We start from the raw sequence: 13,603 nt of genomic DNA, 5'->3' as shown, positions 1-13,603 counted from the left end.
TTTTTGATTGTTTTCTTTGCTTTACAGAAGCCTTTTAATTTGATGTAATCCCTGTTACTATTTTGTTGCTTGTTAAGGTGTCATATTCAAAAAGCCCTTGGGGCACCTGGGTGGCTCAGTCGGTTGAGCGTCTGACTTCGGCTCAGGTCATGATCTCGCAGTCTGTGGGTTCGAGCCCCACGTTGGGCTCTGTGCTGACAGCCCGGAGCCTGGAGCCTGCTTCAGATTCTGTGTCTCCCTCTCTCTGCCCCTCCCCCACTCGTGCCCTGTCTCTCTCTCTCTCTCTCTGTCAAACATAAATAAACATTAAAAAAAATTAAAAAAAAAAAAAGCCTTTGCCAATACCCATGTCAATACCATGTTTATTTCTAGGAGTTTCATGTTTTCAGGTCTTACTTACATTCAAGTCTTAAATCCATTTTGAGTTAATTGTTGTTAAGTGGTGTAAGGTAGGGGGTATGTTGATTTTTGAATGCTGCAACTTTGCTGAATTCATTTATTTCTGACAGGTTTTTTGTGGCATCTTTAGAATTTTCTGCCTATAAGATCATGTCATCTGCAAACAAAGATAACTTCCTTTCTTTCTAAATTGAATGCCTTTTATTTCTGTGTCTTGCCTAGTTGCTCTGGATAGGAATTTCAGTACTGTGTAAATAGATACAATAAAAATGGGCATCATTGTCTTGTTTCTGATCTTCGAGGAAAGGTTTCTGTCTTTTGCCCTTGAGTGCAATGTAAATTCTGGGCTTTCCATATATTGCCTTTATTATGTTGAGGTGATTTCATTCTATTCCTAGTTCATTGAATGTTTTTATCATGAAATAATGTTGAATTTTTTTTTTAATTTTTTTTTTTTTAACGTTTATTTATTTTTGAGACAGAGAGAGACAGAGCATGAACGGGGGAGGGTCAGAGAGAGAGGGAGACACAGAATCTGAAACAGGCTTCAGGCTCTGAGCTGTCAGCACAGAGCCTGACGCGGGGCTCGAGCCCACGGGCCGTGAGATCATGACCTGAGCTGAAGTTGGACGCTTAACCGACCGAGCCACCCAGGCGCCCCAATGTTGAATTTTTTCAAATGTTTTTTTTTGCATCAACTGAGATGATCATGTTGTTTTCATCCTTATTTTTTGTTAATGTATATTACATTGATTGATTGTCTTATGTTAAACTATCCTTGCATTCCAGAAATAAACCATCCCCTGCCCCCGCCCCGTGGTCACGGTGTGTATACTTTTTAATGTATTGTTGAATTCTGTTTGCTGTGTTTTGTTGATGTTCTCATTTCTTTTTCTACTTAGATAATTGAAGGCACACAGTTGCCTTTCATAATGAAGACGTGCTACAGTATATAGTATTATTTACTCTGTCTTTACTACTAAGGAAAATATGTTCAGTGGAATGTGATAATATACCTTTCAGTAATCATTCATACATACCAATATTTGGTTGCACATGCCTCACATTAATCACAACATATAGTCATATGCTACCTGGATTCCACACTATGTTTTTCAATCATGGTTGCACCTTTAGCTCCCTAGGAGTTTCTTTAATATATATGTGTATTCTTTTAATAATTCTTTAAATATATATATTTAAAACTAACAGTGCCAGAGCCACATTCCTAAATTCTTCAGAAGGAGACTAAGTGTCGGTAGTTTTTAAAAGGTCTCCAGGTGCAGACATGGTTGAGAAACCTGTTTTAGATGATTCTGACTACATATTAGAGCTACTATGGAAAATGGAAAACTATAGCAAAGTTGAATCAGAAACTCTAGGGAAGAAGTTCTGACGATCTGTTTTTGAAAAGTCTCAGTTTTTCCAAAGCACGTTTACGGTTTTGACCACTAGTTCACAATTTTCTCAGCCACAGAAAAGGACAGTTAGCAAACTGTTTTAATTAAAGTCATTTACAGGGACTTCTTATGTAAAGCTTTTTATATTATGGACTCAAAAGAGATCCATATGTTTAATACATCAGGTAATAATAGCTAAGTTGTTCTCTTCTGACCATTAAGGAAATTGCTGTCGATATCTAGGTAGAAATATATCTCTGCTGCATGGGGTGCAATAATATGAGTAGGCAGGACCAAATTTTTTCTTAGGCAAGGGTGCTCATATGCCCAAACAGATACTCCTTTTTTAAGCCCCAACATTTAGTGTAAAGCATGGTGGAGGTAACCTCAGTTTGGTGTATTCATAGGGCAAAAATAACTAGTTATTCACATATATTACAATAGATCCTTCAAATACAGTGTAAGTGTATTCGTCTACTAGGGCTGCCATAAGAACATATCATGGACTGGGTGGCTTAAACAACAGAAATTTATTTTCTTACAGTTTTGAGGGCTGGAAGTCCAAGGCAGGTTTGATTTCTCTTGAGGCCTCTCTCCTTGGCTTTAGATGGCCATTTTCTTGCTGTGTCCTTACATGGCGTTTTCTCTGTGTGCATACATCCTTGTTGTCTCTCTGTATGTCCTAATTCCTCCTTTTAAGGACACCAGTCAACTTGGATTAAGACTTACCCTAACTGCCTCATTTTAGTTACCTGTTTAAAGGCCTTGTCTCTAAATATAGTCACAGTCTGAATACTTGGGGTTAGGGCTTCAGTATATGATGGGGCCGTGAGGGCACAATTCAGTCTATAACATTAAGTGGGTTCAAAATGTTCTGTGTAACTGAATGAATTAGTGAGTTGAATGAAATTATTTGGAATTGTTTTTTGCAATCAACATTTTACCATATCCTTAGAGTGCAATACCAACCAAGTCCAATAAACAACTTTTGGTTTACTGTGGCAGGTAGGTGTGCACCTTTGCCATCTGAAGGTATTTTAAAGTATTTAGAAAAAATGTCATAAATCTGGGAGGATATTGTAGCCTTACTTTATATCATTTATGATATGAATTTGTTTGAAAAATTCATTATGACCCATTTTAATTACTGTGATATTAATAATTAACAGTATAGAAACAGTAAAAGTGTGTTCTTTTGTTGTTTAAAGCACCTGAAAGCTAATGATATAATGATAAATGTTGCAAAGGTTTATATTACTCTTACTTTCCAATTAGTGGAAATATTAAATAAGTTTTTATCTTTTGTGTACACACTGATGGCTAGGGAGAGGCAGTTACCCAGAAATAAGAAGTGTGTCTGGATAAAACAGTTAACATTAATAAAAAAGAAAGTTTGCTTTGTTGAATTCCCATAATTGACTGATTGCAGGCTTTATTATTCACTTATAGTTAGCCTGCTTTGTCTTTGTCCCTTCATTTAGGTATTCAAGCACCTTCTAGTTGCTTGAAACACAGTATATACAGCAAAAATATGGTTCCTATTCATTGGGAGAAATATGTTCTTCAAAAATTATATCAAATATTTGAAAGAGCTCTGAAAGAAACAAAAGCATATGACAGAGGAACTTGACACAGAGTTTTCAAGGAGGGCTTCCCAGAGTAAGTGACATTTAGAGCTGTGATCTGAAGGAAGCTTAGGAGTTAAGGTTAGCTAATTTATGTGATGGAGGGGAACAGAGGATTCCAGACCAAAATAACTGCCTGTGCAGAGTCCCTGTGATGAGAAGGAACACAATGGGGAATTTGAGAGAGGGCCAGAGTAGTTGAATTCCCTGAGAACTGTGAGGAGTAAAGAGATGGAAAGGTAGGCAGGGCCCAGCGAAAAGCCTTTTCAGGGGCGCCTGGGTGGCTCAGTCAGTTGAGCGTCCGACTTCGGCTCAGGTCATGATCTCACGGTTCGTGAGTTCGAGCCCCGCGTCGGACTCTGTACTGGCAGCTCAGAGCCTGGAGCCTGCTTCAGATTCTATGTCTCCCTCTCTCTCTGCTCCTCCCTAGCTCATGCTCTGTCTCTCTCTCCTTCAAAAATAAATGACAACATTTAAAAAAAAAAAAAAAAGCCTTTTCAGCTGTGATAAAGATTTGGGACTTTGTCCTGAAATAGAGGAAAATGTTGTGTTACATAGAGGAGTGGTAAGCTTGAAAAGGTCACTCTGCCTCTAGGCATGAAGAAGTGATTAGAAAGAAACCAACAGATCCAATGAGAAAGCAGATGGATTAATTTTTAAAAATTATTTCTGCTTGTGATCATACACAAAAAAGCAGTCACACTGGTACTGTATTAGGTACTAGAGGTGCATCCGTGAACGAAACGTTAGTCTCTGCTCTCAAGCTTACTTTGTGGTAGGGGAGAGGAAACAGATAATCATATAACTATATAATCTGTCAGCTACTAATAAGTAATGTGAAGACAAATAAGACCAGAGAGGGGGATGAAGAGTGACTAAGGGTGCTGTTTTATTTAGGAACTGAGAAGATCACTGGAACTGAAGAATCTGTGGAGGAAGAACTCCAGGCAGAAAACATTAAATACAAAGTATGTGGGGCCTGGTCAAGAAATAGCAAGGAGGCCAGCATGGCTGGGGTACAGTGATAAGAGTGTTAGGAGATGAGGCCTAGGACTGTGTACATTATAATTGGGTTGTACATTAACCAAATGACACTTAACTACTAATATCAAAGAGTGTGTGTGTGTGTGTGTGTGTGTGTGCGCGCGTGTGTATAGCTTTCTACTAAAATTTAGTCATTTATTTTGCTGGTAATAGTTTACCAAAGTAAAATAGTATTATTAGGTTCTGGAACCATTTCCAGTATATGGAGGGTTGATTTCTATGCACACCACCATGCAGTTCTCCAGATATCAGCTTTGTGTCCTACAATTCAGCTCATTCTGGGGCACCTGGGTGGTTCAGTTGGTTAAGCATTAGATAGACTTGATTTCAGCTCAGGTTATGACCTCATGGTTTGTGAGATAGGGCCCTGTGTCAGGCTCGGCACTGACAGCATGGAGCATGCTTGGCAATTCTTTCTCTCCTTCTGCCCCTCCCCTGCCTGCTCACGCTTGCTCTCTCTCTCTGTTTCTTTCTCTCCCACCTTCTCTCTCTCTCTCTAAAAAATAATAAACATTAAAAAAACAATTCAGCTCAATTCTGATACTATTTCACAGGTTAATGTTACAGCCCTCTAAGACTCCCCCCACCCCTAAACTTCAGATGCCAGTTGCAAGCCCAGGTTGTGGTCTGCTTCTGATCAACTGGTTACCAGTTAGAGGTTCCCATGACCCTCTTCTTGAATTTAGGATGCAAGTTACAAGTCTGGGTTGTTACCTTGTTACTTGTACTTCAAACCTACTGGCTCTAAATCACAAGTTCCCATGATCCCCTCTTTGGGGTTGATTAATTTGCTAGAGCAGCTCACAGAACTCAGAAAACCAGTTTACTTACTAGATTTCCGGTTTATTATAAAAGGATATAACTCAGGAAGAAGTGTGCAGTTTCCATTGTCCTCTCCAGGCACACCACCCTCGCAGCACATCCCTGTGTTCACGAACCCACAAACTCTCTGAGCCCCATCCTTTTGAGGTTTTATGACAGCTTCATTATATTTACAGGATTGATTAAATCATCAGCAATTGATCTAACCTCTAACCCTTCTCCCCTCCAGAGGTCAGGTAGGTGGGACACATGGTTAGCATGGCAACCTCTGGCAAGCAGTCCCCAGTCTTAGGTGATCTCCAAAAGTCACCTCATTAACATAACGAAAGAATTTTTTTATAACTCTTTATACTTAGGAAATTCCTAAGGGTTTTAGGAGTGCCAGAAACTGGGAGGAAGACCAAATGTTTCTCATATATCACAATATCACAAGTATTCATCATTTAATAATTTCTAAGAGCTATTTTTCTTCTTTTTAAATAAGAAAAATAGTCATCAAAAATATTCAAATACAAAGGGTTAGTGTTACTGCTCTCCCAATCCCCAGTTCACTTTTGAAGTCCTAATCCCCATCACCGCAGAGTAGGACCTGAGGTAGTTATCTCGGAATACCTCAGAGTAAACCTTATTTGGTGATAGGGTATTTACAGGGGGAATCAAGTTAAAGGTAGGTCACTAAGGAAGATGGAGCAAATCCACTTATAACTGATGTACTTATTAAAAAAGGGATATTTGGACGCAGGCATGCATATAGAGGAAGACAGTTTGAAGAGACATAGGAAGATGATCCACAAGCCAAGGAGAGGCCTGAAACAGATCATTTACTACTCTCCTTCCTGTCTCCCTGTCTTTAATGAGGGTAATACTGTTGTAAAACTCAGGTGCCTCCCCTGCATGTGTTTCATTAATTTCTAAAGCAGTGTAAGTCTTTTTAAGAAAATCTGGAACTAAAAAACAAGCAACGAAAAGTAAACAATGTGGCATTATATTCATTGTTTGCTTTCTAAAAAAAAACTTAACTTTGAAACTGTAGGTTTCTTCAGGGTAATACATACAGCTGTTTTCCAAAAAGATTGACCTTTTCGGTTTGTTTTCAGACTTTGTACCAAAATATTTCGCAAACTTATTTACTTAAAATTTATTCTTAGGTTGATTTTTTTTTTTCTATTCTCATAATGTATTTCAATGTAACTTTCTGTTGCTTCAGAGTGGTGTTTTATGAAAAAAAATTGCCACCACTTGGTGGCACTACTTGGCTTAAAAATGAATCAGATGGTCTGCTTCTGCTATTAACTGCTGTTCTGCATAAATCATTAAATTCAGAGGGGAGCAGCTTGATATTAAGCAACTTAATATTATAAATATTTGATTCTTATTTTGTAAACAAAATAATAATAGGTGTTGTAAAATTGAATTGTATTAAAATGTCATATGGAATATAAAAATATAAACCAAGGCTTAGTTTGGTAGAGAGGGAAGCCTACGAATTTTTGATAGGATTGTCTTTTAGTTCAGGCATCATCTTTATTTTTTGCCTTAATGAAATCTTTGTGTCTAAATGTCAGAAAAATATTTTTAATATTAGAAACAAACATCTTCAACTTTTCTTTAGTGTTAGCATTTTCTAAGATGTGTATTTTATTTTGTCTTATATAAAGCTATGAAATTGGATTTTTTTCAGGTGATCAAGGTAAATTAAATGTATAGGAAAACAGAAAATATAAAGGTGTTTTTCATTATGTCTTTCTGCAGCCAATATGCAGACGATCTAGAAATGTAAGATGTGGAAAGTTATTACACCCCAGACATGACTTTTCTCCTAAGCAATTGATACCTAATATCATAGTAGCTAAAATATTTGTGTAATTATTGTGTTCTAAGTTGCATATACAGCATATAAAAGATGGTGATCCAGGTCTTTAAAATTCAAATATGATACATCAAGAAAGTGCACAAAGTGTAAGTATACAGCTCAGTGAATCACCACAAAGTAAACACCCCACAGCCACCAGAGATCAAGAAATAGAATACTGCCAGCAACCCAGCAGCCCCTGTGTTTCCTTTCCCGATTACTCTTACTTGGAGTAACCACTGGCTTGACTTCAAAGAATATGTTTGTGTTTTTGTTTTTTTAACCCCGCCTTTGTGCTTTTATATAAATAGAATTATATAATAGTATTATTTTGTTTTTGCTTATTTTGCTTAACATTACATTTGGGAGGTTCTTGGTTGTTTTCATTTTCAGATGTAGTTATAGCTCACTTGTATTTCATCAGTATCTTTTTTACTTTTGGACATTTGGATTGAATAATACTGTCATAACATTCTTGTATGTGTTTCTTGGGGCACATGTACATTTATGTTGAGTACATACCAGGAGTAGATTAGCTGGGTGATTGGTGTATATGTGTTTAAATTTAGAAGATAACATGAGAATTGTTTTCAACATAGTTGTACCTGTCCTGTTAGTAGGATATGAGTGTTCATGTTGCTCTGAATTTTCACCAGCATCTGGTGTCAATAGCCTCTTTAATTTTAGCCCTTCTGGTGGGTGTATTTCCCTGATTTCAAATAAGATTGAGTACTTTTTCACAAATTTTTTGGCTGTTCGTATATCCTTTGTTGTGAGGCTCCTTCTTTCCCCCATCTTTTTATTATTACTATAATTATTATTATTATATTCCTAATATATTCCTAATTTATACGAGTTACATAGTTTATGGATATGAGCCCTTTTTTTTCCCTTTTGGAATTTCTGTCCTTTTTAAGAGTTTTTTTTTTTATTTAAAAATTTTGTTAATGTTTATTTTTGAGAGAAAGAGAGAGAGCAAGCACAAGTGGAAGAGGGACAGAGAGAGAGGGAGACACAGATTTTGAAGCAGGCTCTAGGCTCTGAGCTGTCAGCACAGAGCGTGACGTGGGGCCTGAACTCAACGAACTGTGAGATCATGACCTGAGCCAAAGTCAGACACATAACCAACTGAGCCACCTAGGCACACCCCTGTTTTCATATGTGGTAGATATAAGACCTTCATTTAGTTAGGTTTGTTAGAAAAATATATACCCACTTTGGCTTGATCTTTACCCTACTGTTAATATCTTTTGATGAAAGGAAGGTCTAAATTTTAATGTAGTTCAGTTTATCATTGTTTTCCTTTATAGTCAATGTTTCTTGCGTTGTTTAAGAAATCTTTCCCTGCTGCAAGGAGGTGAAGACATCTCTTATGTTACCTTCTAGAACAGTGGTTCTTTTAAATTTTTTTTTTTTTCAACGTTTATTTATTTTTGGGACAGAGAGAGGCAGAGCATGAACGGGGGAGGGGCAGAGAGAGAGAGGGAGACACAGAATCAGAAACAGGCTCCAGGCTCTGAGCCATCAGCCCAGAGCCCGACGCGGGGCTCGAACTCACGGACCGCGAGATCGTGACCTGGCTGAAGTCGGACGCTTAACCGACTGCGCCACCCAGGCGCCCAACAGTGGTTCTTAACTAAGGCAATTCTCCCTTCCCTCACCCCACACCTTCCCTACCTGTGCAGGAAATTTGGTAACGTTCACATTTTTAGTTTTCACAGCTAGGTGACTGGGGTATTCCTGGTGTCTAGTGGGTTGGCTAGGGATGCTTGCTAAACATCTTACAGTGCGCAGAATGCTAAACGTCCAGCAATGCACAAAACAGTTACCTAGCCCAGAGTGTCACTAGTGCTGAGGTTGTTAAGACACTGTGCTAGAGACTTTATTACCTAAAACTGATTCTATATACACTTGACCCTTGAACAACATGGGAGTTTGGGGCACTGACCCCTGCATTGTCGAAAATTGCTATATAACTTTTGACTCCCAAAAAACTTAGCTACTAATAGCCTACTGTTGATTGGAAGCCTTAATAAAATAAGATAGTCAATTAACACACATTTTATATATGTATTATATACTGCATTCTTATATTAAAAGTTAGCTAGAGAAAAGAAAATGTTAATAAGAAAATCATAAGAAAAATACATTCATAGTACCGTAGTATATTTACTGAAAAAAATCCATGTAATGAGTGGACCTCTTTGCCATTCAAACCCATGTTGTTCAGGGGCCAACTAAATGTAAAGTATAGAGGTCACCTTTTTTTTTTCTTAGGGGTACGCATTTTATGAGGCACCGGCACCATTTATTGAAAAGATTGTCTCGCCTCTGCTCTACAGGATCACCTTTGTCATAAATCAGGTGACCATATATACATGGGTCTGCTTTGGAGCTCTATTTTATTTTGTTGGTTTACTGTATCTACCCTTACACCAAAATCATGCTGCTTTAATTTATGTGGCATTATAGCAAGTCTTTGTATTTAGTAAGACAGATCTTTCCACCTTGTTCTTCTTGACTCTTTGCACTTCCATATACATTTTTGTAGTCACGTGGTCAGTTTTACAAAAATTGAATTTATTCATTAATTTGAGATAGAGTTGACATCTTTTTTTTTTCAACGTTTTTTTTTTTTATTTATTTTTTATTTTTTTGGGGACAGAGAGAGACAGAGCATGAACGGGGGAGGGGCAGAGAGAGAGGGAGACACAGAATCAGAAACAGGCTCCAGGCTCTGAGCCATCAGCCCAGAGCCCGACGCGGGGCTCGAACTCACGGACCGCGAGATCGTGACCTGGCTGAAGTCGGATGCTTAACCGACTGCGCCACCCAGGCGCCTCTAGAGTTGACATCTTTATGGTAATGTCTTCCAGTCCATGAATGTCATATTATCCTTTCATTTATTTAGGTCAGGAGTCTCAAATTCTGCTTTCTCAAGACCCATTTATACTCTTTTTTTTTTTTTTTTAATTTTTTTTGACGTTTATTTATTTTTGAGACAGAGAGGGACAGAGCATGAACAGGGGAGAGGCAGAGAGAGAGGGAGACACAGAATCGGAAGCAGGCTCCAGGCTCTGAACCATCAGCCTGGAGCCCGACGCGGGGCTCGAACTCACGGACCGTGAGATCGTGACCTGAGCTGAAGTCGGACGCTTAGCCGACTGAGCCACCCAGGCGCCCCCCATTTAAACTCTTAAAAAGAACTTCATTTGGTTATATCAGTGTTTCTCAGCCTTAGCACAGTTGACACTTTGGGTCAGATAATTTATTGTTTGGAGGAAGAGTTTCCCATTAAATGCCATTATAAATAACATAATTTTGTGAAGAACATACTTTCCAAAACAAAACTTAGTGGGAAGAGTAGCATTGTTTTTACATTTTTGCACATTTCTTTAATATCTCACTTAATAGAAAACAGCTGGATTCTTACACGTGCTTCTGCTTTAATCTGTTGGAATAGCACGAGTCCTGTAGACTCTGGACAACTCCATTTTACAATTTTGAGAGAATGGGAGTGACAAAGGCAGATAAGGTCTTCGTGTTATTATGAAAATAATTGTGATTTTAAAGATCCCCTAATAAGGTCCCAGGGATCCCTAGAGGCCTGTAGATTGCACTTTTGGGAACAGCTGCCCTAGAGTTTGCAACATGCACTGTTGACCTGTAAGTCTAATTAAGTTATTTTATATTTTTTAGACAATACAAGGAAACTAAAACATTAAAGATTCCATTAACTTCCTCCCCTTCTTAGTTTATTTCCTAGAATACGTATTTTTGACTGCATATGTGTTTTAAGCCCCATAAAAAATCATCATTGTTTTATGTCATTATTTTAGATTTACCCACATAGTAACCATTTTTGTTGCTTTTTATTCTTTCCTGCATCTTCAGTTCTCCCATCTATAATCACTTCCTTTTTTTGAAGAACACTTGTAGTGAGAAATTGTCAGTTTTTGTTGTCTTGTCATGTTCTGTATTTCACCTTCACTTTTGAATGATAGTTTTTTTACTAGTTAGAATTCAGGGTAGGCAGTTGTTTTTTTCTAACTACAATATTATCCCTTTGTGTTTGGGCTTCTTTTATTTCTGTTGAGAAATTGGTTGTTACTCCTGTCAATGCCTTCCAGCCAAAAAGACCAGTAAGAACACAGTTTTTTATACTTGTTGCAGTGAAGGATTCTACACGTATTTATAGGAAACCTTTGGGTGTTTTTTTAAGAGGGTATTAGAAAGAACCTATTATAGGATTTGGACTTTGGTTGGGTAATTTTAGAGAGAGTCTAAGGAAGTAGAAGTTTGCTGTGAATTGATTGTTGTCAGAACATGGAAATATTTTAATATTGCTATCTTTTTTTAAATTCAGGTGAAATTTACGTAGCACACAATCATTTTAAATGCACAGTTCAGTGGTAGTTAGTATATTCATAATATTACACAACCTCCAGCTCTCTTGTTTCAGAACTGTTTCAGTATCCTGTAGCTATTATGTAATATTTCCTATTTTCTCCTTCCACTATCACCTGATACTCTTTACTTACTATCTGCATCAGTTTGCCTATTCTGGATATTTCATATGAAAGGAATCATGCAATACATGACCTTCATGTCTGACTTCTTTTACTGAGCATAATGTTTTCAAGGTTTATCCAAGTTGTAGCATGTACTTTGTTTCTTTTTTGCTATTATGAATAATGATGCTGTAAACACTCATGTACCAGTTTCTGTGTATACATAAGTTTTCATTTTTCCTGTGTATATATCTAGAAGTTGAGTAGCTGGGTCGATTGGAAATTCTCTGTTACCTATTTTTAGGAAACACCAAACTGGTTTTCCATAGTGGATGCACCATTTTACAGCCTTACCACAATTGATAAGGGTCTCTATTTTTCCATATTCTCATCAACACTTGTTATTTTTCATGTTTTTCTTAATTAAAAATATCTTAATGGGGGTGCCTGGTGACTCAGTCAGTTAACCATCCGACTCTTAATCTCGTCTCAGTTCTTAATCTCAGGGTCATGAGTTCAAGCCCCATGTTGGGCTCCATACTGGGTGTGAAGCCTACTTTAAAAAAAAAAAAAAAAAATCCTAATGGGTGTTAAGTGGTATCTGTTCGTGGTTTGCATTTGTATTTTCTTAATGACCAAGATGTTGAATATCTTCTCACAGATTTGTTGGCCCTTTGTATATCTTTTGAGAACTGTCTGTTCACATTGTTTGTCCATTTTCTTATGCTTCTTACTTTTCTTACTCTTGCTTATATTCTTTCCTTTCCACTCAAAGAGTCCCCTTTAACATTTTTTGTAAGGCTGGTGTAGTGGTGATAAATTGCTTTAACTTTTGCGTGTCAGGGAACTTTTGCATAACTCTCCTTCTGTTGTGAATGATGGATTGCTGGATACAGTATTCTTGGTTGCAGAGTTTTTTTCTTTCAGCATTTTGAATAGATCCTGCCTCTCCCTTCTGGTCTGTAAAATTTGTGCTGAAGAATCCACTGATAGCTTTTTGGGGTTTCCCTTGTATGTAACTGTTTTCTTTTCTCTTGCTTCTTTTAAAATTCTCTCTTGGGGCGCCTGGGTGGCGCAGTCGGTTAAGCGTCCGACTTCAGCCAGGTCACGATCTCGCGGTCCGTGAGTTCGAGCCCCGCGTCGGGCTCTGGGCTGATGGCTCAGAGCCTGGAGCCTGTTTCCGATTCTGTGTCTCCCTCTCTCTCTGCCCCTCCCCCATTCATGCTCTGTCTCTCTCTGTCCCAAAAATAAATAAACGTTGAAAAAAAAATGTATTAAAATTCTCTCTTTATCACTCTGCCATTTTAATTACTATGCTTTTTCTTGGTACGGATCTCCTTGGGTTGATTTTATTGGGGACTCTGTGCTTCCTGGATCTGTATTTCTGTATCCTTCCCTAGATTCATGAAGCTTTATTATTTCTTCATATAAATTTTCTGCCTCCTTTTCTCTCTGTCCTTCTGGGATCCCTATAATATGAATATTATTACACTGGGTGTTGTGGAGTTCCCTTAATCTCGTCACATTTTTCCACTTGATTGCTTTCCCTTACTCTCTTCTCCAGATTGCTGATCTGTTCTTCTGCTTTTTTTAGTCTATTTATTCCCTCTAGGGTATTTTGAATTTCAGCTAATAGAGTTAGTCATCTCTGATTGTTCTTTATGTTTTCTGTTTGTTGAAGCTTTCACTGAGGCCTTCCACTCTTTTCTCAAGTCCAGTGACTGTCTTTATGACCATTACTTTATTTATTTTTTTTTTTTTAATTTTTTTTTTTCAACGTTTATTTATTTTTGGGACAGAGAGAGACAGAGCATGAACGGGGGAGGGGCAGAGAGAGAGGGAGACACAGAATCGGAAACAGGCTCCAGGCTCTGAGCCATCAGCCCAGAGCCCGACGCGGGGCTCGAACTCACGGACCGCGAGATCTTGACCTGGCTGAAGTCGGACGCT

The 13,603-nt window shown here is 38.0% G+C and overlaps 1 protein-coding gene across 36 annotated transcripts in view; it reads left to right on the top strand.

Annotated features, from left to right (window-relative positions):
• Window positions 1–13,603, top strand: part of ZNF644 (zinc finger protein 644) — a 105,764-nt gene that overhangs the window by 51,233 nt on the left and 40,928 nt on the right. For 13 of the 36 annotated variants that reach the window (XM_045478207.1, XM_045478209.1, XM_045478229.1 and 10 more), the window contains one exon: window positions 1,189–1,224. The exons of the other annotated variants lie outside the window; for them this stretch is intronic. In XM_045478207.1, coding sequence (XP_045334163.1) covers window positions 1,189–1,224 — 36 coding nt within the window. The remainder of the gene's footprint in view (window positions 1–1,188; window positions 1,225–13,603) is intronic. 36 annotated transcript variants of the gene reach the window in all.

This window comes from Leopardus geoffroyi, chromosome C1 (assembly GCF_018350155.1).
Source record: "Leopardus geoffroyi isolate Oge1 chromosome C1, O.geoffroyi_Oge1_pat1.0, whole genome shotgun sequence".
Lineage (NCBI taxonomy): Eukaryota > Metazoa > Chordata > Mammalia > Carnivora > Felidae > Leopardus > Leopardus geoffroyi.
The sequence above is the reverse complement of the archived record's forward strand: the minus strand, read 5'-3'. Positions and strand labels throughout refer to the sequence as shown.